Source organism: Lynx rufus, unplaced genomic scaffold, assembly GCF_022079265.1.
Source record: "Lynx rufus isolate CCGP_SWC_20201006 ecotype Redwood Valley unplaced genomic scaffold, mLynRuf1.p SCAF_13, whole genome shotgun sequence".
NCBI classification, from domain to species: domain Eukaryota; kingdom Metazoa; phylum Chordata; class Mammalia; order Carnivora; family Felidae; genus Lynx; species Lynx rufus.
In genome coordinates, this window is record NW_025814827.1 from 23,517,032 (window position 1) to 23,544,421 (window position 27,390).

Below are 27,390 nucleotides of genomic sequence, written 5' to 3' on the forward strand. Positions count from 1 at the left end.
TCTCTCTCTCTCTCTCTCTCTCTCTTTCTCAAAAATAAACATTAAAAAAAATTTTTAAGGCTATAGATTTCAAGTGACAGAATTTTCATGGGCAGTGTCAGGGCCCATGTTTCCCCCACAAAATCACACAGAATCAAACAGGAAAGAAGACCAGCACTCACATGTACTTTAGGAATCATCTAGTCCCATCCTCTCCCTTCACAGATGGGGAGAGACTGAGGGAGGACAAATGGCAGGGCTACATGAGGCCGCACATCTTGCTGGTGTTGGAACCAGGACCAGGGCCTGTCATGGAAATAAGACCACAAATTTAGAAGGTTTTGAATCGTGGCTTTCTTGTTTGCCTGTCTACATGCAGGAGAATGCAGGAGCCAGGAGCAGGAACTGCTACGTCTTGTTCTCACAGCTTCCATGTTACGGGTTCTGTGTTATCTGTGAGCACAACTCAGCATCACCCTGTGCACACCTGCCCCCACTCACACCTTCCCAGGAATGGTTTCAGGCCCCACAGGGCCCAGCGGCTGTCGTACACTCACAAGGAGACACATATGACATACATGTTGAATCATTTAAGAATAGATTTTGGGGGCGCCTGGGTGGCGCAGTCGGTTAAGCGTCCGACTTCAACCAGGTCACGATCTCGCGGTCCGTGAGTTCGAGCCCCGCGTCGGGCTCTGGGCTGATGGCTCAGAGCCTGGAGCCTGTTTCTGATTCTGTGTCTCCCTCTCTCTCTGCCCCTCCCCCGTTCATGCTCTGTCTCTCTCTGTCCCAAAAATAAATAAATGTTAAAAAAAAAAATTAAAAAAAAAGAATAGATTTTGAAAATAGGGGGAATTTGAGTAAATAGGTTGAAGAATATAACTGCAGTGAAATTCAGACTGACCTTTCAAAGAAAATGAGCTCCAATATTCATTCACAAGAACGAGGGGAGTACACCATTAAGAAGTAAGTAAAACATTAAGAATATTGTTTTGCTGGTTGAGATTTTTAGCTTTCCGAATATACGACATACTGTTCAGCTGATTATGGGGGAGCTGAGTCTCTTCGTCAGTCTCCAGCTGATCATCACCTCACATCACTGCTCTTTGAAGCTGTAATGGAATTGAGCAGGAACCTGAATCGTTTCATTTTGTGAAAACTAAAGGTTAATACATGTGTGTAGAAACACTGCTTGTTCCTTCTATGAACCTGGCGTACTGTGTTTCAGGAGCACGCGGTCACTATGCCCTGCACGTGGGTGATGGCTTGTGCATATGCCCCATCAGGATGCGCCATTGCATGCGGGTGAGTAGGAGCCACAACAGCTTTTCAGATGTCCTGTTAGCCATAAAACACCGTTCGATGGGCAAAAACAAACACACAAAAACTTGTTTTTGTTATTTACTGGTTAAGTAATGTGTTAACTTCCTCCCTGAACTTTATCAAAAAAGAAACTATAAAAATCTCTTTCATAATTATTTTCACTACAGACTGACAGTCATTTAAGTTTCAAACCTGCCCGCCTCTACTCTCAAATGCTGTTGGTAGGGACTGGAAATTGGTGTAGACATTTTGGAAAACTTGTTGGTAATATGAAAGAAGCCTTGAAAAATTTATAACCTTTGGGGCACCTGGGTGGCTCAGTTCGTTGACCGTCCGACTTCAGCTTAGGTCATGATCTCACAGTTCACGAGTTGGAGCCCCTCATTGGGCTCTGTGCTGACAGCTCAGAGCCTGGAGCCTGCTTTGGACTCCATGTCTCTCTCTTTCTCTGCCCCTCCCCTGCTTGCACTCTGTCTCTCTCTCAAAAATAAATAAACATTAAAAAAGAAATTTTAAAAACCAAAAAACAAAAATTTGTAACCTTTGATCCTAATGATGCCACATCTAAGAACTTTGTTTGAAAGGAATGATCCATAATATAGAAAAGCCACATGAGTGATAATATTTATTGTAGTGTTATTTAAAATAAAGCAAAAATAGGGTCAAGTAGGGAAGAAAAGTATGTCCATCAAAGGAAATTGTTAAGTGAATTGTGGTACATGAATTGAAGAAAATATTTTATACAACCATCAAAAAGAAAACTTCTTAATTATAGTAAGTGAAAAGAGCATCCAGGAAGCCTGGGTGGCTTAGTTGGTTGAGCGTTCAACTTCAGCTCAGGTCATGATCTCATGGCTCATGAGTTTGAGCCCCACATTGGGCTCACTGCTGTCAGCACAGAGCCCGCTTCAGATCCTCTGTCCCCCTCTCTCTCTGCCTCTTCCCCACTGGTTTTCTCTCAAAATAAATAAATAAACATAAAAAAAAAGAGCATCCAGGTGGCTAGGAAGACTGTTTTATTCCCTATTCTCCTGGAGCTCAGTTTAACAGAGTTGGCACTGAGGACTGCAACCAACCCAATTCCCTTTCCCTGTGTTAAACGGTTCTGGAACCATTCAAAGTATTTCTACAGTAGGAGCCCAGCCATGTTAGGAAAGAGGCAATCACAGGTCTGTTATGAACTATACCAGAAAATCCAGTAGCAGTTCTTTGTGGATGATAGGACTATGGGTTTTTTTAAATAGTTTTCTCTATTTTCAAGTTTTAAAAATAAGTCTATGTTATTTTTATAATCAGGAGAAAATAGTTTTATTTCAAAAGTGAAAATCCTTGGCCTTGAAACAAAAAGTTTGGAGCGTTCTCCAGCCAGGGTCACACCAGTGCTCATCCCCAATGTCCCTCCCTTTGGGTGGCTGTTTGGGGGCATCTTTCCATTAACTCTCCATTTGCCAAGACCCTGTGTGCCTTTGGAACCCATGGTCACACACACGTATTTCATATTTTCTAATTATTTAAATAATTCAAAAGTAAGTTGTATTTCCATCTTATAACTGAATGGTAATATTTATATAAAATTCATTTCCATTTACTTCTTGAAATGGTTTGAGGTAAGCACAATAAAAGACACATATATATGTGATTTATATATATGTGTGTGTGTGTGTGTGTGTGTAGGTATTTATATATGTCATATATATAAAACATTTATTGATATGCTATATATATAAAACTTTATATATGTGTATGCAGACACACACACACACACACACACACACACACACACACACACACAGACACTATCAGGTAAGTACAAAGGAGTTCAGCCAGCTGGACAGTTAGAAGGCACAGTCCCCACAAGACTTCTGTCCCTTCAGATACCAGCCACAAATTTGAGAGTCCCCACAACCATTCTCAGGTTTGAAAATTTTCTAGAACAATCACAGAACTCTGGGAAGTGCTATACTTAGGCTCACAGTGAAAGGATACAAATTAGAGCCAAAGAAAGAGGTGCATAGGGCAGAGTCCAGGAGGGGTCCAAACCTGGAACTTCCAGGTGTCCCCTCTCTGTAGAGTCACAGATGGCATCACCTCCTCCTGGCCACCATGTGTGATGATACGCAGAGTATTATCAACCAGGGAAACTCCTCTGAGCCTCTGGTGTCCAGAGTTTTTACTGGGGCTCAATCACATACACCCCATGTGGCTGACCCTCAGTCTCCAGTGTGTCCTCGAGGTTTAGACTAATACCTTCAGTTTCTAGTTCCTCCAGAGGAGGTCAGAACTGACAGAGATTGGAAGTCACAGTACATCTCCTAAAGCCCCACCAGAAATCACACTGTTAAGACTATTGGCCAGAACTGCTCCCATCAGACAAGCCATTCCTGGGACTCAGAGATGACCTCCCAGTAGCTGAAGGCAAAAGCCAACCTCTCATTAGGTAAGATCAGTTCTTTCTCATTAGGAATAATAAATATTCTGCATTTTAAAAAACCCTGGAGTAATATGTTTCTAACTGGGCATTGATGTTAGCAGATACATAGAGTTGGGTGAGTTACATGATTTCTCAGTATTTGACACTGAGCTACTAGCTGTCTGGTTCTACATTACAAAAAGAATATGTTGGGTAGATCCTTCTGCAATATGCAATGGATATAATAACATAGTGAACAAGGTCTTTCACAGTAGTTTAGAAAATGATTCTCTCGGATATGTCTTATTTGAACCCTCACTAAATGGAACTCATTGGGAACATGTCCATGAGGATGAGGGGCAGGCAGGGAAGAGAACAATTTTACAAGGCCCAGGTGGACACATTTGTGGTGACAGCCTGGCAGAGAGAAAAAGCTCAGAGAGGAGGGATGGCTGGTGCCTTAATCTCAGTCACATCTGTTTTCCAGCCCTGGAATACGGTAGCTGGTCAGCACCTGCACTGGCTGCCTCGCACCTTGTTATGAAACAGAAGTGGAGGTAGTTCAAGGTGTAACTATTGGTGAAATATTAACAAATATGTAAAATATGGGGTCCACTGGATGAGGAGAGAGCATTAAAAATGAAACTGAGAGACTGAATCCCCATCGTAGACAAAAGCACCATCTCCCTTGCTCAGACCTTCCTTAGAACTGCCAAGAGGGGCGCCTGGGTGGCGCAGTCGGTTAAGCGTCCGACTTCAGCCAGGTCACGATCTCGCGGTCCGTGAGTTCGAGCCCCGCGTCAGGCTCTGGGCTGATGGCTCGGAGCCTGGAGCCTGTTTCCGATTCTGCGTCTCCCTCTCTCTCTGCCCCTCCCCCGTTCATGCTCTGTCTCTCTCTGTCCCAAAAATAAATAAACGTTGAAAAAAAAAAATTTAAAAAAAAAAAAAAAAAAAAAGAACTGCCAAGAGCCACCGCGATTAACTTGCCTTTCTAGTGATGATCTAATGAGATGTTTCTCGACTGTGGCTTTGTGACACCCCTGTAACTCCGTGATCACACAGACCCACATCTCTGCCACATTCTCAATTTTTTTTTAGGGAATAATGGGGATATTTTTATCTCCATCTGCCTGACTTGTGGGTCTATTTCTTAGTTGCTTCCAAACTTAAAAGCTAAACTCTAACAGTATTGACACAATCCTCTTCTCAAAAAAAAAAAAATGTGTTAATTGATTTTATTTATATGTAAGTTTTTTTTTTTTTATTTAAAAGCCAGATCCCCAAGAAGACTTCACTCAGGAATTGTACACTTGATATGAACAACTGTTCACAAGGCACTGGACTGAGTGTCCTGAGGAATTTAAAGATGAATAGGGTAGGGGCACCTGGGTGGCTCAGTCGGTTAAACGTCCCACTCTTGATTTCAGCTGAGGTCATGATCTTGCGGTTTTTGGGATCAAGCCGGACCTTGGGCTCTGTGCTGACAATGCAGAGCCTGCTTGGGATTCTCCCTCTCTCTGCCCACATGTGCTCTCTCTCTCTCTCTCTCTTTCTCTCTCTCTCTCTCAAAATAAATAAATAAACAAACATAGTGCCTGCCTCCAACCAAGTAGAATATAAAGATAACAATTATGACCACTTACTGAGTCTCTATCATATGTCTAGAGCCATTCTGAACTCTTTATGCTTCTTCACAACAGCCCCTTGTAAAAGATGGGTGGCATCCACTCCATTTTATAGTTGAGGAAACTAAGGCTCAGAGAACCTTAACAAACATAAGCAAGATTACAAAATGAGTTAGATACTAAACCAGAGATTCAACACCAGATGCATCACACTGCAAGCTTCTCTGCTTCTCATAGTGCAAATAACGCTAAATAATAAGTATCCCAACAGAGCTACAGAAACTACTCTGAAGCCTCAGCATGGGAGAAAGCCTTCCACCCTGGGGAAGCCAGGTCTGGGGAAGCCAAGTCTGGGGAAGCCCATGGTCCACAGCATGTTGGTTCAATGGCACAGCCTAACTGCAAATCATTCTTAGCCACAAGCTTATGAATTACTGGTAATAGACTTCCCAAGTCCACACCTGCTGCTTTGAGCAGCTGGAAAGGCTAAGGGACACCCTAGCATCCCCAGGGCCTCAGAAGAGAGCTACTAAACATCGTTCCCCACTAAAAGGAAGCAGGGCTCCTTGGAGTAAGGCTGATTTAGGTCTGGGACAGGAAAGGAAGGCCTCTTTAGAGCCTCGGGGATTTTCTTGTTCCAGAAAGCAAGGAAATATTCAAGGACCAATGGAGTCCTATCAAAAGGAAACAGGAGCTGCTTGAAGGGGCCCCCACTGTCCAAATTGGGGACAATTTGAGCATCACATGGAATAGTGATAGTAATGGATTATAACAGAGTTGAAGAGAAAAAGGAATCCATTTCTTAGGAATGATCAAATCAGAAGGTCACCCTTTTGTACCCCTAAAGTAATATTTGATTCAAACAAGCATAGTCTTGCTGAAGCCATTGCATGAAAGGTTGTTGGAAAGCAGGATATTCACATGGTCTTGAAGTGTCAAACCCAAACTATTACTAATTATAAACAAGTCACATTTACCATGGAAAGATATAATGCTTTGACCAAGTCATCAAAGTTGGCATCACCAATTTTAAGACAAGAGACATCACAAACCTCTGAAGTGAAGCAGTAAGAAAGAAGTACACAATGTCACCTTTATACTATTATTGCCAAAAAAAGTTATACTTGAAAATAGCCATTAAGAAACAATGTGGAGCACCTGGGTGGCTCAGTCAGTTGAGCGTCCGCCTTCAGCTCAGGTCATGATCTCGCAGTTCATGAGTTGGAGCCCCACATCAGGCTCACTGATCAGCCTGTCGGCACAGAGCCCACTTCGGATACTCTGTCCCCCTCTCTCTGCCCTTCCCCCCACTTAAGCTGTCTCTCTCAATAAATTTTGAAAAAAGCAAAGAAACAATGTGACAAGTCCAGATTGTATGTGACATTCTATAAAACACTTGGCCTAAGATCTCTTGTCATGAACAACAACAAAAAAGAGGTAGAGGGTCTGTTCTAAATTAAAAGATCTTAGGGGTACCTGGGTGGCTCATTAGGTTAAACGTCCAACTTTGGCTCAGGTCATGATCTCACAGCTCGTGAGTTCGAATCCCACATTGGGCTCTGTGCTGACAGCTCAGAGCCTGAGCCTGCTTCCAATTCTATCTCCATCTGTCTCTGCCTCTCTCCTGCTTGTGCTCTCTCTCCCTCTCTCTCTCTCAAAAATAAACGTTTAAAAAATTAAATTAAAGGATCTTAAAAAGATACAAAAAACAGTGCAATATCTGAACCTTGCTTGGGCCCTGGATCTTGGGGGCAATTGGGGAAGATTGAATACAGATGGCCTCTTGCACGGTGTTAGGGAATTTGTGTTAGTTTTCTAAATGTGATAATGATTTAGTGGCCACCTAGGAGAATGTTCTGTTTTATAGAAGATGTATATTTGCAAATTGAAGTATTTAGATGTAACATGTCACGTCTGCACTTCCCTTCAAATGGTTCAGAATTTGCTCCTACAAATATGGCAAAACCAAAGTTACTAAACATAAGTCAGGGGATCTGGGTGTTCATTGTCATATTTTTCTTTCAATTTTACTGTACATTTGAAAATCTTCCAAGTAAAAGTTGGGGGAAAGTTTACAATATATGATGCTGCCAAAGGGAAACATTTTGAAAAAGTGCATGTGCATGAGAATGTATACATGTATTCTATTGCCCTGTATTAGCATTTGACACTTCTTTCTTTCCATGCTAGTGGTTTGGATAATAAGTGTTCTGTGTATCCACTGACATTTGACAAAAATGAAAACATGGCTGCCAAAAAGAAGTCAGTCGCTATGCATACCAACTACCTGTCTGCCTGCAGCTTCACCAACTCAGACATGCAAGTAAGTAAACGGCCATGTGGTGGGGCAGCCTGCTGGAAAGCAGGGGAAGTGGCAGAGGACTAAGAAGGAGTGGCAAGGAGAGGAAGCTTTCCAGTGTCCTCTATCATTATTACTGTTATTGTTACTGTTATTATTATTATCATCTTGTTCAAGTATAATTAACATACAGTGTTATATTTCAGATGTACAGTATAGCGATTCATCAGTTCTATGCATTTCCCATTGCTCATTATGATAAATGTGCTCTTAATCCCCTTTATTTCACCCCATCCCTCACCACCTCCCTCCCCTCTGGCAACTGCCAGTTTGTTCTCTGCATTAAGAGTCTGTTTTTTAAAGGACGCCTGGGTGGCTCAGTCAGTTGAGCGTCCAACTCTTGATTTCAGCTCAGGTTGTGATCCCAGGGTTGTGGGATTGAGCCCCGCATAGGTCTCGGCACCGAGTGTGGAGACTGTTTGGGATTCTGTCTTTGTCTCCCCCTCTGCCCCCTCCCTCACTCATGCACACTCTCTCAAAATACATAAATAAACTTAAAAATAAAGAAAACCATTTCATTTACAATTACATCAAAAAGAATAAAATACCTAGGAATAACTTAACCAAGGAGGTGAAAGCTCTGTACTCTGAAAACTATAAAACATTGATGAAAAAACTGAAGATGACACAAACAAATGGAAACATATTCCATACTCTAGACCCAATATTGTTAAAATATCCATTCTACCAAAAGCAATCTACAGATTTAATACAATCTCTATTAAAATACAACAACATTTTTGAGAGAACTAGAACAATCCTAAAACTTATATGGAACCACAAAAGACCCCAAATAGCCAAAGAAATCTTGAGAAAGAAGAACAAAACTGGAGGTATCACAATCCTAGATTTCAAGATATACTACAAACTGTAGTAATCAAAACAGTATGGTACTGGCACAAAAATAGATGCATAGGTCGATGGAACAGAATAGAGTCCAAAAATCCATCCACACTTTTATGGTCAATCTACAGCAAAGCAGGTAAGAATATACAATGGGGGAAAAGACAGTCTCTTTAACAAATGGTGCTAGGGAGATTTGGCAGTTGGGAAGATGGCGGTTGGGAAGATCACCACGCGTCCTGCTGATCACTTAGATTCCACCTACACCTGCCTAAATAACCCAGAAAACCGCCAGAAGATTAGCAGAACGGAGTCTCCGGAGCCAAGCGCAGACGAGAGGCCCACGGAAGAGGGTAGGAAGGGCGGTGAGGCGGTGCATGCTACACGGACTGGCTGGAGGGAGCCGGGGCGAAGGGGCGGCCCGCCGACCAAGCAGAGCCCCCGAGTCTGGTTTGCAAAAGCGGAGGGGCTGGACAGAGTGTGTTCTGACAGCAAGCAGGACTTGACATCTGGAAGGTTATAAGCTAACAGCTCTGCTCGGAGAACAGGAGGGCTGGAGGACAACGGGAGGGAGAATTGTTGAGCCCCGGACGACAGAGCTCAGCTTGGCAGGGAACAAAGGCGCTCGACATGGCATCTCCCTCGCCCATCCCCCAGCCAAAATCCCAAAAGGAACCAGCTCCCGACACGGAACTTGCTTGCATCGCACAAACACCCAACGCTGTGCTCCTGCGGATCCATCCCTCCGGAGACTCCCTCCCGGTGCCACAGGGCCCCTCCCGAAGCAGACCTCTGAAGGATAAGCAAGCTGAGCCTGCCCCTCCTGCCCCTGTGCACCTTGCAGATCCACCCCAGCTAATACGCCAGATCCCCAGCACCACAAGCCTGGCAGTGTGCAAGTAGCCCAGATGGGCCACACCACCCCACAGTGAATCCCGCCCCTAGGAGAGGGGAAGAGAAGGGCCACTGACTGTGGCCCCAGCAGTGGGCTGGGAGCAGACATCAGGTCTGACTGTGGCCCCGCCCACCAACGCAAGTTATTCAAGACAGCACAGGGGAAGTGCCCTGCAGTTCTGCACCACTCCAGGGACTATCCAAAATGACAAAACGGAAGAATTTCTCTCAAAAGAATCTCCAGGAAATAACAACAGCTAACGAACTGATCAAAAAGGATTTAAACAATATAACAAAGTGAATTTAGAATAATAGTCATAAAATTAATCGCTGGGCTTGAAAACAGTATAGAGGACAGCAGAGAATCTATTGCTACAGAGATCAAGGGACTAAGGAACAGTCAGGAGGAGCTAAAAAAATGCTATAAACGAGCTGCAAAATAAAATGGAAACGACCACGGCTCAGATTGAAGAGGCAGAGGAGAGAATAGGTGAACTAGAAGATAAAATTATGGAAAAAGAGGAAGCTGAGAAAAAGATAAAAAAATCCAGAGGTATAAGGGGAAAATTAGAGAACTAAGTGATGCATTAAAGAGAAATAATCTATGCATAATTGGTATTCCAGAGGAGGAAGAGAGAGAGAACGGTTCTGAAGGTGTACTTGAAGAAATAATAGCTGAGAACTTCCCTGATCTGGGGAAGGAAAAAGGCATTGAAATCCAAGAGGCACAGAGAACTCCCTTCAGACGTAACTTGAATCAATCTTCTGCACGACATATCATAGTGAAACTGGCAAAATACAAGGATAAAGAGAAAATTCTGAAAGCAGCTAGAGATAAATGTGCTCTAACATATAAAGGGAGACCTATAAGACTTGTGACCAATCTCTCTACTGAAACTTGGTAGGCCAGAAAGGAATGGCAGGAAATCTTCCATGTGACGAACAGAAAAAATATGCAGCCAAGAATCCTTTATCCAGCAAGTCTGTCGTTTAGAATAGAAGGAGAGATAAAGATCTTCCCAAACAAACAAAAACTGAAGGAATTCGTCACCACTAAACCAGCCCTACAAGAGATCCTAAGGGGGATCCTGTGAGACAAAGTACCAGCGACATTGCTACAAGCATGAAACCTACAGACATCACAATGACTCTGAACCCATATCTTTCTATAATAACACTGAATGTAAATGGACTAAATGCACCAACCAAAAGACATAGGGTATCAGAATGGATGAAAAAACCAGACCCATCTATTTGCTGTCTACAAGAGACTCATTTTAGACCTGAGGACACCTTCAGATTGAGAGTGAGGGGATGGAGAACTATGTATCATGCTACTGGAAGTCAAAAGAAAGCTGGTGTAGCCATACTTATATCAGACAAACTAGACTTTAAATTAAAGGCTGTAACAAGAGATGAAGAAGGGCATTATATAATAATTACAGGGTCTATCCATCAGGAAGAGCTAACAATTATAAATGTCTATGCGCCGAATACCGGAGCCCCCAAATATATAAAACAATTACAAACATAAGCAACCTTATTGATAAGAATGTGGTAATTGCAGGGGACTTTAACACTCCACTTACAGAAATGGATAGATCATCTAGACACACGGTCAATAAAGAAACAAGGGCCCCAAATGGTACATTGGATCAGATGGACTTGACAGATATATTTAGAACTCTGCATCCCAAGCAACAGAATATACTTTCTTCTCGAGTGCACATGGAACATTCTCCAAGATAGATCACATACTGGGTCACAAAACAGCCCTTCATAAGTTTATAAGAATTGAAATCATACCATGCATACTTTCAGACCACAATGCTATGAAGCTTGAAATCAACCACAGGAAAAAGTCTGGAAAACCTCCAAAAGCATGGAGGTTAAAGAACACCCTACTAAAGAATGAGTGGGTCAACCAGGCAATTAGAGAAGAGATTAAAAAATATATGGAAACAAACGAAAATGAAAATACAACAATCCAAACGCTTTGGGATGCAGCGAAGGCAGTCCTGAGAGGAAAATACATTGCACTCCAGGCCTATCTCAAGAAACAAGAAAAACCCCAAATACAAAATCTAACAGCACACCTAAAGGAAATAGAAACAGAACAGCAAAGACAGCCTAAACCCAGCAGAAGAAGAGAAATAATAAAGATCAGAGCAGAAATAAACAATATAGAATCTAATAAAACTGTAGAGCAGATCAACGAAACCAAGAGTTGGTTTTTTGAAAAAATAAACAAAATGGATAAACCTCTAGCCAGGCTTCTCAAAAAGAAAAGGAAGATGACCCAAATAGATAACATCATGAATGAAAATGGAATTATTACAACCAATCCCTCAGAAATGCAAGCAATTATCAGGGAATACTATGAAAAATTCTATGCCAACAATCTGGACAACCTGGAAGAAATGGACAAATTCCTAAACACCCACACGCTTCCAAAACTCAATCAGGAGGAAATAGAAAGCTTGAACAGACCCATAACCAGCGAAGAAATTGAATCAGTCATCAAAAATCTCCCAACAAATAAGAGTCCAGGACCAGATGGCTTCCCAGGGGAGTTCTACCAGACGTTTAAAGCAGAGATAATACCTATCCTTCTCAAGCTATTCCAAAAAATAGAAAGGGAAGGAAAACTTCCAGACTCATTCTATGAAGCCAGTATTACTTTGATTCCTAAACCAGAGACCCAGTAAAAAGAACTACAGGCCAATATCCCTGATGAATATGGATGCAAAAATTCTCAATAAGACACTAGAAAATCAAATTCAACAGCATATAAAAAGAATTATTCACCATGATCAAGTGGGATCCATTCCTGGGCTTCAGGGCTGGTTCAACATTCGCAAATCAATCAACGTGATACATCACATTAACAAAAAAAAAAGAGAAGAACCATATGATCCTCTCAATCGATGCAGAAAAGACAATTCACAAAATTCAGCACCCTTTCTAAATAAAAACCCTCGAGAAACTCGGGGTAGAAGGATCATACTTAAACATCATAAAAGCCATTTATGAAAAGCCCACAGCTAACATCATCCTCAATGGGGAAAAACTGAGAGCTTTTTCCCTGAGATCAGGAACACGACAGGGATGCCACTCTCACCGCTGTTGTTTAACATAGTGTTGGAAGTTCTAGCATCAGCAATCAGACAACAAAAGGAAATCAAAGGCATCAAAATTGGCAAAGATGAAGTTAAGCTTTCACTTTTTGCAGATGACATGACATTATACATGGAAAATCGGATAGACTCCACCAAAAGTCTGCTAGAACTGATACATGAATTTAACAAAGTTGCAGGATACAAAATCAATGTACAGAAATCAGTTTCATTTTTATTCACTAATAATGAAGCAACAGAAAGACAAATAAAGAAACTGATCCCATTCACAATTGCACCAAGAAGCATAAAATACCTAGGGATAAATCTAACCAAAGATGTAAAAGATCTGTATTCTGAAAACTATAGAAAGCTTATGAAGGACATTGAAGAAGATATAAAGAAATGGAAAAACATTCCCTGCTCATGGATTGGAAGAATAAATATTGTCAAAATGTCAATGCTACCCAAAGCTATCTACACATTCAATGCAATCCCAATCAAAATTGCACCAGCATTCTTCTCGAAGCTAGAACAAGCAATCCTAAAATTCATATAGAACCACAAAAGGCTCCAAATAGCCAAAGTAATTTTGAAGAAGACCAAAGCAGGAGGCATCACAATCCCAGACTTTAGCCTCTACTACAAAGCTGTAATCATCAAGACAGCATGGTATTGGCCCAAAAACAGACACATAGACCAATGGAATAGAATAGAAACCCCAGATCTAGACCCCATAAACATATGGCCAACTCATCTTTGACAAAGCAGGAAAGAACATCCAATGGAAAAAAGACAGTCTCTTTAATAAATGGTGTTGGGAGAACTGGACAGCAACATGCAGAAGATTGAAACTAGACCACTTTCTCACACCATTCACAAAAATAAACTTAAAATGGATAAAGGACCTGAATGTGAGACAGGAAACCATCAAAACCCTAGAGGAGAAAGCAGGAAAAGACCTCTCTGACCTCAGTCGTAGCAATTTCTTACTTGACACATCCCCAAAGACCAGGGAATTAAAAGCAAAAATGAACTACTGGGACCTTATGAAGATAAAAAGCTTCTGCACAGCAAAGGAAACAACCAACAAAAGTAAAAGGCAACCAACGGAATGGGAAAAGATATTTGCAAATGACATATCGAACAAAGGGCTAGTATCCAAAATCTATAAAGAGCTCACCAAACTCCACACCTGAAAAACAAATGACCCAGTGAAGAAATGGGCAGAAATCATGAATAGACACTTCTCTAAAGAAGACATCTGGATGGCCAACAGGCACATGAAAAGATGCTTAACATCGCTCCTCATCAGGGAAATACAAATCAAAACCACACTCAGATATCACCTCACGCCAGTCAGAGTGGCCAAAATGAACACATCAGGAGACTATAGATGCTGGAGAGGATGTGGAGAAACGGGAACCCTCTTGCACTGTTGGTGGGAATGCAAATTGGTGCAGCCGCTCTGGAAAACAGTGTGGAGGTTCCTCAAAAAATTAAAAATAGACCTACCTTATGACCCAGCAATAGCACTGCTAGGAATTTACCCAAGGGATACAGGAGTGCTGATGCACAGGGGCACTTGTACCCCAATGTTTATAGCAGCACTCTCAACAATAGCCAAATTATGGAAAGAGCTTAAATGTCCATTAACTGATGAATGGATAAAGAAATTGTGGTTTATATACACAATGGAGTACTATGTGGCAATGAGAAAGAATGAAATATGGCCCTTTGTAGCAACGTGGATGGAACTGGAGAGTGTGATGCTAAGTGAAATAAGCCATACAGAGAAAGACAGATACCATATGTTTTCACTCTTATGTGGATCCTAAGAAACTTAACAGAAACCCATGGGGGAGGGAAAGGGGGAAAAAAAAAAAAAGAGATTAGAGTGGGAGAGAGCCAAAGCATAAGAGACTCCTAAAAACTGAGAACAAACTGAGGGTTGATGGGGGGTGGGAGGGAGGGGAGGGTGGATGATGGGTATTGAGGAGGGCACCTTTTGGGATGAGCACTGGGTGTTGTATGGAAACCAATTTGACAATAAATTTCATATATTGAAAAAAAAACGGTGCTAGGAAAACTGGACAGCAACATGTTAAAGAATGAAACTGTACCACTTTCTTATATCATACACAAAAATAAACTCAAAATGGATTAAAGAGTTAAACATGAGAACGGAAAACATAAAATTCCTAGAAGAAAACATAGGCAGTAATTTCTTTCTCTGCACTGATAGTGCCGAGCCCGATGCGGGACTCGAACTCATCAACTGTGAGATCGTGACCTGAGCTGGATGCAGAGTTGGATTCTTAACTGACTAAGAATGGAATTGTTTTCTTAATTTCTCTTTCTGCTGCTTCACTATTAGTGTATAGAAATGCAATAGATTTCTGTATATTAAGTTTGTATCCTGCAACTTTACTGAATTCATTTATCAGTTCTAGTTTTTTTGCTAGAGTCTTTAGGGTTTTCTATATATACTCTTATGTCATCTGTAAATAGTGACAGTTTAACTTCTTTCTTACCAATTTGGATGCCTTTTCTTTCTTTTTCTTGTCTGATTGCTGTAGCTGGGACTTCCAGTACTATGTTGAGTAAAAAGGTTGAGAGTGGACATCCTGTCTTGTTCCTGATCTTAGAGGAAAAACTCGCAGTTTTACACCTTTGAACATGATGTTAGCTGTGCGTTTTTCACTTATGACCTTAATTATGTTGTGGTATGTTCCCTCTAAGCCTACTTTGTTGAGAGTTTTTATCATGAATAGATGTTGAAGACTGTCAAATGCTTTTTCTTCATCTACTGAGATGATCATAAGCTTTTCCTCCTCTCTCTTGTTAATGTCAGGTATCATATTGATTGGCTTGTGAATATTGAACCACCCTGATCTCTGGAATAAATCCTACTTGATCATGATTTTTTAAAATATATTGTTGGATTCAGTTTCAGTTTGCTAATATTTTGTTGAGGATTTTTGCATCTGTGTTTATCAGAGATATTGGCCTGTGGTTTTCTTTTTTTGTAGTGCCTTTATCTAGTTTTGGTATCAGGATAATGCTAGTTTTGTAGAATGAATTTGGAGGTTTCCTTCCTCTTCTATTTTTTGGAACAGTTGGAGAAGAATAGGTATTAACTCTTCTTTAAATAGTTGGTAGAATTCACCTGTGAATCCATCTGGCCCTGGATTTTTGTTTTTTGGGATTTTTTGTTTATTATTATTATTACTAACTCAATTTCATTACTAGTAACCAGTCTGTTCAAATTTTCTTTCTTAATTTCTTTATTAAAAGTTTTTTTTTATGTTTATTTTTGAGAGACAGAGAGAGACAGAGTGCAAGTGGGGGAGGGGCAGAGAAAGAGGGAGACACAGAATCTGAAGCAGTCTCCAGGTTCTGAACTGTCAGCACAGAACCCAACCCACGGACTATGACATCATGACCCGAGCTGAAGTCAGATGCTTAACCGACTGAACCACCCAGGCACCCTTGTTCAAATTTTCTACTTCTTCCTGACTCTGTTTTGGAAAGTTATATGTTTCTAAGAATTTATCCATTTCTTCTAGATTATCCAATTCATTAGCATATAATTTTTCATAACATCCTCTTAAAATCCTTTGTGTTTTTCTGGTGTCAGTTTTTATTTCTTCTCCTTCATTTCTGATTTTATTTGAATTTTGTCTTTCTTTTTTTTTATGAGTGAGGCTAAAGGTTTATCAATTTTGTTGATCTTTTCAGAGAACGAGCTCCTGGTTTCATCAATGTGTTCTATTGTTTTTTTAGTCTCTATGTCATTTACTTCTTCTCTAATTTTTATTATTTCCTTCCTTCTACTGGCTTTGGACTTTGTTCTTTTTCTAGTTCCTTTAGGTATAAGATTAAGTTGTTTATTTGAGCTATTTCTTCATTCTTGAGGTATGCCTGTATTGCTATAATTTTCCCTCTTAGAATAGTTTTTGCTGTGTCCCAACAATTTTGGCCTATTGTGTTCTATTTTCATTTGTTTCCATGTATTTTTTAATTTCCTCTTTGATTCCTTAGTTGACCCATCCATTAAATATAGTAGCCTTTTTTTTAGCCTCCATGTGTTCTTTCCAGATTTTTTCTTATGATTGATTTCTAGCTTCATACCATTGTGCTTGGAAAAGATGAATGATATTATTTCAGTCTTTCTGAATTTACTGAGACTTGTTTAGTGGCCAGCATGTGATTTATTCTGGAGAATGTTCTTTGTGCACTTGAAAACAATGTATATTCCACTGTTTTTGAATGGAATATTCTGAATATATATATTAGGTCTATCTCGTCCGATGTGTCATTCAAAGCCATTGTCGGTTCATTTTCTGCCTGGATTATCTATCCATTGATTTAAGTGGGGTGTTAAAAGTCCCATATTATTATTATATTACTGTCAATTTCTTCCTTTATGTCTGTTAATAGTTGCTTTATTTATTGAGGTGCTCCCATGTAGGTGCATAGATATTTACAATTGTTATATCTTCTTGTTGTTTTTTTTCCTTTGTCATTATGTAATGTCCTTCTTTGTTTCATTAGTCTTTGTTTTATTTTAAAAAATTTTTTAAGTTTATTTATTTATTTTGAGAGAAAGAGAGTGCGAGGGATACAGGCAGAGAGAGGGGGGAGAACGCAGAACCCGATGCGGGGCTCGAACTCACAAACCGTGAGATCATGACCTGAGCTGAGATCAGGAGTTGGACACTTAACCAACTGAGCCACCCAGGTGCCCCTCTTTGTTTTAAAGTCTATTTTGTGCAATGTAAGTATTGCTAGTCTGATGTCTTTCTTAACTGGATGGGTGTACTCCAACAGTTGGCTCTAAGAGGAAGCTCCTATTATTTCTCATTGGTTATCATTTTTATTTTTAATCAGCAATGAGGAAAGTCAGGGATACTAATTAATGATAGACTTGAGATAAACTGCATATCATATTAAACATCCTCCTCTAATTGACTTGGTGGTCATGGGAGTGGAACAGAGAACCTTCTGAATGGGTAGAAATTCCTATCTTTTCAGTCTCAGTGGTGCTTGCATGAGCTGCTGTACATGAGTAGAACTTCAGTGAGCAGCTGAGCCTCAGAGCTGTGAGCTTTACACACCTCACTGTACCTCCTTCACACTCCTGTTTTAACAGATGCCAAAAGAAAAAGCTTTCAGTAGTAAATGTTTCCTACTTTGAATAAACCACAAGGTGAAAACAATACAACTTCAATACTTTGACTAAGGTTTCTTAACAAGTCATAAAAGGATCCTTAGTTTATTCATTCATATCTATTTAGCAAACCTTAGTAGGTGCCCACCACCCACATTGCCAGATACCACCGGTTCTGGGGGTGGACTTGCTGACACCGTCCTATGTTCTCAGGCCCTTCATGGAAACCATCTGTGATTGAACAGCAGGGGAAGCTGAGAGCTCAGAGCAGGAGGGGTGGTCACAAACTTGCTGCAAAGGGCTGCCTGAGTCAGCCTTGGAGGGGGAGGGTGTTGCCAGTGAAGTGTGAGGGCAGCCCAGTGGGAGGCAGGCAGCTGACAGGTGGGCGGGGCCAGATCACAGGACCCCCTGAATGGGCTGACCCAGAGAAGGGCAGAGAGCCATTGCAAGGGCTGCATCAGATTTGGGTTTCTTTTTTTTTTTTTTTTTTTAATGTTTATTTATTTTTAGAGAGCATGAGTGGGGACAGAGGGGGAGAAAGAGAATCCCAAGCAGGCTCTGCTCTGTCAGCACAGAGCCCCACACGGGGTGGGGGCTCCATCTCACGAACTGTGAGGTAATGGCCTGAGCCAAAATCAAGGGTCAGACACTTAACCAATGGAGCCATCCAGGAGCCCTGATTTGGGTTTCTTTTAATGAGGAGAGCCTCTGAGTCAGATTAAAGCCTTCCATGGCCCACCATGGCTTCAGCTGACTGAGGTCAGCAGGGGATGCGAGGCTTGTAGCAGGGAGACCAGGTGACTAGGTAACTTTCATTGCTGACCAGAGGATGCAGCGTTTGCACCTGTTGCTTACCACCAGGATTCTCAAGGAGCTGTACGGTAGGGGGTGCTGTGGCCTGGGCTGGCTGCAGTGGCCAGAACCAGATGTCTTTGGGCCTGAGGAGCAAGCCACTTAAAGCCACACAGGATGTTGAGTCTGGATGAAGGAGAGCTCAGAGGGAGGCAAGAACAGTGAGTCTTCGGGCATCTGAAGTCCCTCGGGTTGTGTCCCATCACCCTCGCTTTGTGTGGCCACGGGTGCTGGAAGTGGGGATTAAATGGGGCATCTGTAAGGTAGAAAGTGCTTTCCTCCTAACAAGCAGGTAGCAGCAGGTAGAGAAGGTCCTGCTGGCTATTCCTGTGGTGATGCAATCTGGAAGACAGAGCAACGTAAGGTCTTGGCTCAGAGTCAGACAGCTGAGATCAAATCCTGGCTTCACTGTATTCTAACCGGCCAGTCCTAACAAGGTTTTATTCTGTTTTGTTTTTTTTACCTGCAAGTGAGAATGGTAGTGAATTCTTCCCTCATAAGGGTTTCTGAGGATTAAATGAGGTGATTTGTATAAAATACTTAGTATGGCCCCCGGTAAATATCAATAAATTTTAGGTTTTATCACTTTATTATTTATTATTATTAATATTTACACAAAGCTTCCCGGGTGACTCGGATGCATGGCCTGGTTTGGGTACCTTAATGAACCTTAAGCTTCCTTATATTTTGGGGATCAAGGATGGAGAAAGAAAAACTCAAGGAGCTGGTATAAGACTATGGTGTTAAACCTACAAAATCTCTACATTCCAGAATAAATGACTGACAGCAAGTTAGAGGTTCTGTTTAGTGCATTTGTCGTGATGACCATTGGGCTTTTAAATTCTATTTTTACTTATAATGAAGATCACAAACATAATAAAAGTATTTTTAAATATTTTTTTTTACTATTAAGGATTTACTCCTAACTTTTAAAAAACTATTCATTTCTTTGATTGAAGAATATGGTATCGAAAATTCCCAAATTAAAGAGCTAGAGTGAGGTAATTGTTTAAAGCAGATTGTTGGGATGTCCCAAAGAAGATGAAGGTTATTGGCCCTTTCCTATAGGACAGGAATGGATGTGAGCCAGAAGGGATGAAAGGGAATTGTAGCATATTGTACATGTAAGTACCCAAATTAAGACCCTGGGTCTTAGACCCAGTCTTAAGACCACAAGTCTTGTGTGCTCATAAGTTACTTTTATGAGCCTATGTCATCTTGTCGGGTGTACCTGGGCCTCGTAAAGGAAGCCAAGGAGGATTGAGTCCCGTGGACAGCTGCAGGGGCTTGGCAGCCTTGGAAATTCCCCAAATTTGAGAGCTGTCCCAGAGTGGGAGCTCTGATGAGGGCCTTGGAGGCCACACCCAAGAAACTTGAACTCTCAGAACCCACCCAGCTCTTGCTCCCGGGAAGAGCTCCGAAGTGACTTCTGGCTGCAAGGAGATTCTAGGCCTCCCCACACTGCCTGGCAGGAAACGCGCCCCGAGATAGTACAGCTGGAGGGTGCAAGGCTAGGGTGGGAATAGATTCCGCTCCTCTCCTAATTGCAGAGAAAAGATACTCTTTTTTTTTTTTTAAACAAAATTTATTGTCAAATTGGTTTCCATACAACACCCAGTGCTCATCCCGACAGGTGCCCTCCTCAATGCCCACCCTCCCCTCATCCACCCTCCCCTCCCTCCCACCACCCCATCAACCCTCAGTTTATTCTCAGTTTTTAAGAGTATCTTATGATTTGGCTCCCTCCTTCTCTTTTTTTTTTTCCTTCCCCTCCCCCATGGTCTTCTGTCAAGTTTCTCAGGATCCACATAAGAGTGAGAACATATGGTATTCTGTCTTTCTCTGTATGACTTATTTCATTTGGCATAACACTCTCCAGTTCCGTCCACGTTGCTACAAAAGGCCACATTTCATTCTTTCTCATTGCCAAGTAGTATTCCATTGTGTATATAAACCACAATTTCTTTTTAAGTGCTAGGCCCAGGGTATAAGAGAAAAGGGAAGAGAACAGGAAGCAAGGAGAGGAGGCGAAAACACCACCAGCAGAAGGAATTTGGGGGGTGCAGTGCGGTCAGTGGGTGCACTGTATGCTGGCAGTTCCTAAAGCCTGGAGCCCATTTGCTTTCCTCAGCCATCAGCAATTTCCACCCACAGAGGGCTCTCTATGTGGGCACTTTCACTGCAAGAGCCACTTCCTCTGTTGTCTTGTCACCTCATTCAGGCCCTGGGAGCAGCAGGAAGGTAGGGCTTGGGAGGCTGTGCTATCCAGAGCTTAGCCCTTGTGGATCCCGCAACCTTTGGCTGCTCAGGACAAGCTTCCCCGGGCCCTGCAGTATGGGCAGCTGGGTCTGAGAGGCTGTGATCCTGGGATCTCTGCTGCCTTTCTCCCAGCCACACGAGGCTATGCTCAGCTAGAGCCCAAGCCTCACATACACTGGCTGTGACGAAAGTTAAAACCCTAACACCCCTCCCCCCAGGTACTGCAGGGTTCCTCTCTCAGTATAGGCCGGCCTGTGTACTTGTAAGTACACTTATCAGACGCTGCTTGAGGGGTGCAGCACTGGTCTTAGACAAATTTCCCTAAAATATGCCTTTGATCTTACCCTCTTGCTTCCCACAGCTCGGTCTGGCCTACAGGCTGAAGTCCTCACTCTATACCAGGCATACCTCTCCTTTGGTGCAGAGATAGGCCTTCACCTGCATGCCCTCCGTCCCCTCCCCTTCACCTGGTCAGCTCTCACTCATCCTTGAAGATCAGCTCAGATGTTGCCAGAATGGGTTGATTGCCCCTCCCATGGGCCTGCCTGTACCTCAGCACTTCTCACTCCATTGTGAGTCCTCATCGTCTTGTCTGCCGAGATCCTCGGAAAAACTTGCTATCCAGCAATGTCAAGCTTATTAGACCTAGTGCAGCAAGGGAGAACCCCAAGTTGACAAAATCTCCATAGCATCTCAAAATGAAGAAATCAGGGAAGGACACTTGGAGAGTTTTGGGGTCCAAGCAGGGTGATTTTAAGGTGGGTCTCTCCAGGTAGGAGACTGGTTATAACATTGATAGCTTTGGGTTGGTGAGCCCCACAAAGTAAGAGTCTTGAAGTGAGTCTTGTTGAGCAAGCTGTTAGTCTTGATAAATAAGTTGTTGAGTTGGTTTACAGTCTTATCTTGCAGGAGCAGGTATTTCCTGAAGCAAGCAGCTAGGTTGTTTTTACTTGGTGTCAGTATTGTCGAACATAGCCCAGGGAAAGTCTTCCTGGTCTCAGAATTGTTTACCACAGGGGTAGGGAATTAGTTTGGTGTCAGTTCTTATGGCCAAGTCTGTTGAACTGAGCTCCAGGAGAGCAGAGACCAAAATATAATCTTTGTGCAAACCCTGATCAATGCCTGTTAACACAGCACCTGGACGTCATAAGCACACAGCTAATGCTTGTTGAATCCATGAGTGCATGAGTGTGGCCTCATCAGTGGCCCTAGGACCTTCTTGGGCAGCACCCTGCTCTGGAAAGAAGCAGCCACAGGAGAATGTGTCTAAGAAAATGCTGCCTGACCCTGGCTGCTCCGGGTGGGGTCCAGTGATAAGCATTGGTATGACCTCAGATTTTGTGAGAACTGTGGTTCTCAACACCCCCCCTCAGTGCAAATTAACCTGCATCACGGTGGCTGGGGAGCAGTTGGTGTCTGAGAAGCAGTTGGAGCATCCGGCCTGCTTGTGGGAGGCGCTCCAAGTGCTGTTCTACAGCTACTCACGGAGCACTTCCTGCATGCCAGCAGGCACACAGCCCTGCAGATACAGCGCGGAGGCCTTCCAAATTTCCTGCTCTGGAGGGTGCATAAACACACATCTCAAGGACACTGAGACTGTCAAAAATGACCTTTTTTCCCCTCAGTATAGGAGAAATATTTCTATGCTTGAATCCACATATAGCGAGGCATGTGTCCATGTGTGTTCAAGGAGGCTCCTTCCCCCCTCCACCCACCCCCCATCCAGCTGTAAGCATCTGATTGACTTCCCCTGACAGAAGTCATAATAACAACGCTCTTCCTGTCCTTTTCTGTGGACAGATCCTGACGGCGAGCGGCGATGGCACATGTGCCCTGTGGGACGTGGAGAGCGGACAGCTGCTGCAGAGTTTCCATGGGCACGGGGCCGATGTGCTCTGCTTGGACCTGGCCCCCTCAGAAACAGGCAACACCTTCGTGTCTGGGGTAAACACCCAAGGAAAATCCCTAGGGGCCCTTTTCTCCACGGGAGGCTTATGCTGGCAATTTTGGGGACTGGATCAGACACTTCTCTAGAAGGGGCTGCAGGAATTGTCCTCAGCTCACTTCCACACCCCTGTCTCCCACAGCACTGGCACTGCTTGGGGGGCAGTGACAGTGCTGGGCTGTGAGGGTCTCCTGCTGCTGACATTCAGTCTACAGAGGGATCTGGAATGTTCTCCTAGATGAGCAGTAGGTGGAAGAGTTGACCATGTGTTATACATATGTCAGGGGCAAATAACAGAGAACTGAGCAGGCCAACCTGCCTCAGGTCCTGTCTCACTTTAGTCAGGACACTGGTGAGAGAGGACAGTGCTGGACACACCACTGCATGGTGTTTGTAGCTGGAAGACATAAGGGCGCTTTTCTCCAAGCTGCCCGTGTGTTAGCGCGGGGCATCAGGTAAGGGCTGTGAGGCTGTAATCGGCAGGGACCCCATTTTCTTTTTGGGTATTTGGCCCCAACTGTGTATGTTTCATTTCTGTGCCTTTAAATAACTATATTTATCCCTCCTCAACTACACTGTCTTTTCAAATTGTTGTATCACTGTAGATTATATTGTCTCAGGGCAGTAAACTCCCTCTGGTTTAGTGTCCTCAAAAGATTGGAAGACACTCCTGATTGCTTTGCCCACATTCTCATTAAAGATAATCAGAGTGCTGAACCCCCACAGTGGGTATTCCTGAGATGCCAGTTCTGGTACTTCATCGCACTCTTTTCTCTGAGTTGAAACCAGCAACTTAAATACCAACTTTAAGCCATTACTTATTATTTGGCCATTGACAGTCTACATTGTACTACCCAAGCTTGATAACAGGGTTGCTCTGCAGGAATTTGTCAAATGCTCCTAGAACCATGATAGTATAATGTGAAAACCTCATGTTTATGAATCTCTGGGTCATGTTGGCAACCCAGAGAGAGTGTTTACAGGTATTGAGGCAGAAGACCAGGATGGTGAGTTGCTAGAGATACCCAACTAACTGCTGGCAAGGTCATGACTCCAGCAGCATGCTGCAGAGGTATAGACGGCCCAGCTCCACCTTTGCTCAGGGCTGCCCCATACACCTGAGATGAAGCTGGACAGTCCCACTGTGCACCCACTGTATGCCTGCCCTCCCCCTGGGCTGAGAGGCAGAGATAAAGAGGAAGGAGGAAGGGGAAAACAGAACAAAGAGAGAAATGCCCAGGAGGAAAGCAAGAAGGAGGCTCTGGAGGGTTTACACCAACTTGGGAAGGTGCAAAAGAAGAAAACATGCTGAAAGAGAAATCTGGGTGCCTTCCTTTGCTCCCCCCACACTCTCAAGACCTGGTTCTGGCTTTCTAAGGGCTTATCAGTTGAGGAAAGCTAGTCTCAGAAAAGCATGTTGTCAGCCATTTACCAATGGAAAGGAAATGGCTCTGTTACATAACAGGAACTCATGCCCATCTGTAGACAGTCCTTGCAGTGGCCATAACTCTGGATAACTTTGCATTTGTAGGGATGTGACAAGAAAGCCATGGTGTGGGACATGCGCTCTGGCCAGTGTGTGCAGGCCTTTGAAACACACGAATCCGACATCAACAGTGTCCGGTCAGTGAGTAGAATGTTCACATAACTTCTCTGTTCTGCTGGTAATCCCTGGCCTGGGGTTCCTGCTCAGCCCAGGAACCACCTCCAGACTCAGTTTACCTGGCTGAGAGAGGTCTCTCCAGCAAGAATGGCTGATTTGTGGTGGCACTGAACAGCGTGCCAGATCGCTTGGATATTTTTAATTTAATGGCAGTAGGAGCAACTGATATTATCCTCCCTAAACAGTCAGTATTTCCCATTCATTTATTCAGCAAATATTTATTGAGACTTACATGCTAGACATTGTTCCAGAGACAAGGTCTCTACTTCCCTGCAGGAGGCAAGACAAATACAAATAAACAAATGTACAACTTAATTTAAGGTAGTGGTAAGTGTGTTATGAGAAAAGTAAAATAGGCAGATGGGATGGGATGGGTTATTACTTAGGATGATCAGGGAAGACCTCTCTGAGAAAGTGATGTTTGAAAGAGCCAAGGCTTGAGCTGGGGTGGTAAGATGAGATGTGGAGGACTTAACCACAGGCCAGGTAGGGGGTGGCTGACATTGCCTCTGTTTTGCCTTTAAGAGATCACTCTGGCTGCTGTTTGGAGAAGAGATTGTAGGGAAGCAAGAATGGAAGTACTACGGCCAATTAGAAAGTTGTTGTGTGAGTTCAAGAAAGAGGTGATGGTGGCTGGAAGTAAAGAAGACATTGTGGAGACAGAAAGGTCCAGAAATGTGACATTTCTGAGATTTTACCCTAGCTGCAAGCTATCAATTTAGGCTGCCACAGTTTCAAGCGTGCTGGTAGAAGACATGAGACTTCTGAGTGCAAGATGAAGGACAGTGTATTATTACTCCTAGCAATGGCATCAGCCAGGGTATCAGCATTTTTGATGCTGGTTTCCTGAGCCCCAATTCCACAGGGTGAAATGGAGAGGGCCAGATGACACCTGCACAGGCCAGGGGTTGCATTACAGGAGAAGAACCCTGAGCTTGGGAACCCAAACCTTTTATAAGGGTCAGTAAGCAGTGATCCATTTACTAAGACAGGGAAGACTGGAGGAAGTGCAGGTATGAGTCAGTCATTGCACATGGATGATGGAGCTCTGTTTGGGGATATTTACATTTGAGATGCCTGTATACAATGAAGTGGAGACATTGAGTAGGTAGGGATCTATGAACTGGATCCCAAGAGAGAGGTGAGGACTTGACATGTAAATTTGGAAGATGGCACTGTCAAGACGGTATTTGAAATATAATCACCCAAGAATCTTCATTATACTTAGTGAGAAAGCACTAGACTTGTTCTCCTAAAAAGCAAGAACAAGATAACAGTGCTTATTTACGTGAGCAATAGAAATGTTTGCAAGAATTTTCTAGCTCTTTGCCCTCAACTATAGGATAGAGATAAAGGGGAAAGACACTTACTTTTGGCTAATGTGCAGTAATTACCTAGAAAATCATAGAAATCTAATACAGATAGTAAATGAAGTTGGTAAGATGCAGGATAGAATATAAAGCCACAAAATAAATTGAGTTGTTACATATTCACAAAATAAAGCTTTAAAATGCGCATTCTCTCACCCATGCTGTTCCCCCTGCCCTGACATCTCTTCCTCTAATATCCATTAGGTCTCAATTTAAACTTCCTTCTCCCCAGGAAGGCTGATTACTGAGAAGGCAATGAGTGTAACATTAATAACCATCATTTGCTGAATGCTTTTTATTTGGCACCATGCTCAGTTCTTTGCCTGTACTATCTTATTGAATCTCCACAACAGGGAAAATGCATTATCATCCTCACTTTTCAAATGAGGAAACTGAGGCTGGGCAAGATGAAGTCCTTTGCCAGAGGTATCACATGTAGCAAGGGATCATTGCATAGATCTGAGCAAGGCTCTGGGTATCTGATTCCAGCATCTGTGTGGATAATCACTTTCTTATCTCTGAGCTGACCCAAGTCCCAGGAATGAGGTGTGTGATCAACGGAAACTACGGTTACAGGGGGCCTGTTCTGTGTTCACTGCCTGGTGCACACACGTATTATGTCAGTTACTCCTCACCCACACTGTGCAAGGCCATTGTCACTGTCCCCTACTTATAGGGAAGAAAACTAGAGGTCAGTAGGCCAGCCAGATGAGCTTCCCTTTCTGGCCTCTGTAAAGAGTGGTCCTTGTGTCCCTAGAAGTGGAGATTCTGATTCCAATTCCATGGGCTTCACATGGAACAACCTTTCAGATGACTTCCAGATGATTCTGATGGACATTCAGAATTGGGAATCACCAGGGGTGCCTGGGTGGCTCAGTCGGTTGGGCGTCCAACTTTGGCTCAGGCCATGATCTCACTGTCCATGAGTTTGAGCCCCGCGTCCAGCTCTGTGCTGACAGCTCGGAGCCTGGAGCCTGCTTTGGATTCTGTGTCTCCCTCTCTCTCTCTAGACCTCCCCCGCTCGCACGCTGTCTCTCCCTCTCTAAAAATAAGATAAAAAAAAAAAAAAAAAGAATTGGGAATCACCACTCTAAATAAAGTGCTTTCTACTCAAACTTTGTCTCTACAGATACTACCCAAGTGGAGATGCCTTTGCTTCAGGATCAGATGATGCTACGGTATGTTTCCAAGTTAGAGAGCTTTTCCTATTTGAGAGAGAGATGCAGTGGTTTAATTTTGTTTTTCAAAAAAACTTTTTTTTATTACAGTAGTAATGTGAATTCATTGAGGAAAAGTTGGAAGGGGGATTCAAATATCTTAATCTCCTAACCCAAGAAAAGTCACAGTTGGGTGAATTCCTTTCTGTCTTTCTTATTTTTTAACAAAGTGCTTTATAATTTGCTTTTTTTCATTTAGCAATAGACTGTGAACACTTTCGTGTGTCAGTAATTAACTTTTCTACATTATATTTTCTTAGTGATTGAATAGTGTTCCATGTTATGGACATGCTATACTGTACTTAACTAGTCAATTTTTGGACATTTAGGTCTTTCAGGGATTTCGTTTTCTGTTAAAAAAT

The 27,390-nt window shown here is 42.8% G+C and overlaps 1 protein-coding gene across 1 annotated transcript in view; it reads left to right on the plus strand.

Moving 5' to 3' along the window:
* Positions 1 to 27,390, plus strand: part of GNB5 (G protein subunit beta 5) — a 50,112-nt gene that overhangs the window by 17,650 nt on the left and 5,072 nt on the right. The window contains exons 4-8 of the mRNA XM_047075096.1: positions 1,208 to 1,284; positions 7,528 to 7,660; positions 22,634 to 22,777; positions 24,310 to 24,401; positions 26,941 to 26,989. Of these exons, the coding sequence (XP_046931052.1) occupies positions 1,208 to 1,284; positions 7,528 to 7,660; positions 22,634 to 22,777; positions 24,310 to 24,401; positions 26,941 to 26,989 (495 nt within the window). The remainder of the gene's footprint in view (positions 1 to 1,207; positions 1,285 to 7,527; positions 7,661 to 22,633; positions 22,778 to 24,309; positions 24,402 to 26,940; positions 26,990 to 27,390) is intronic.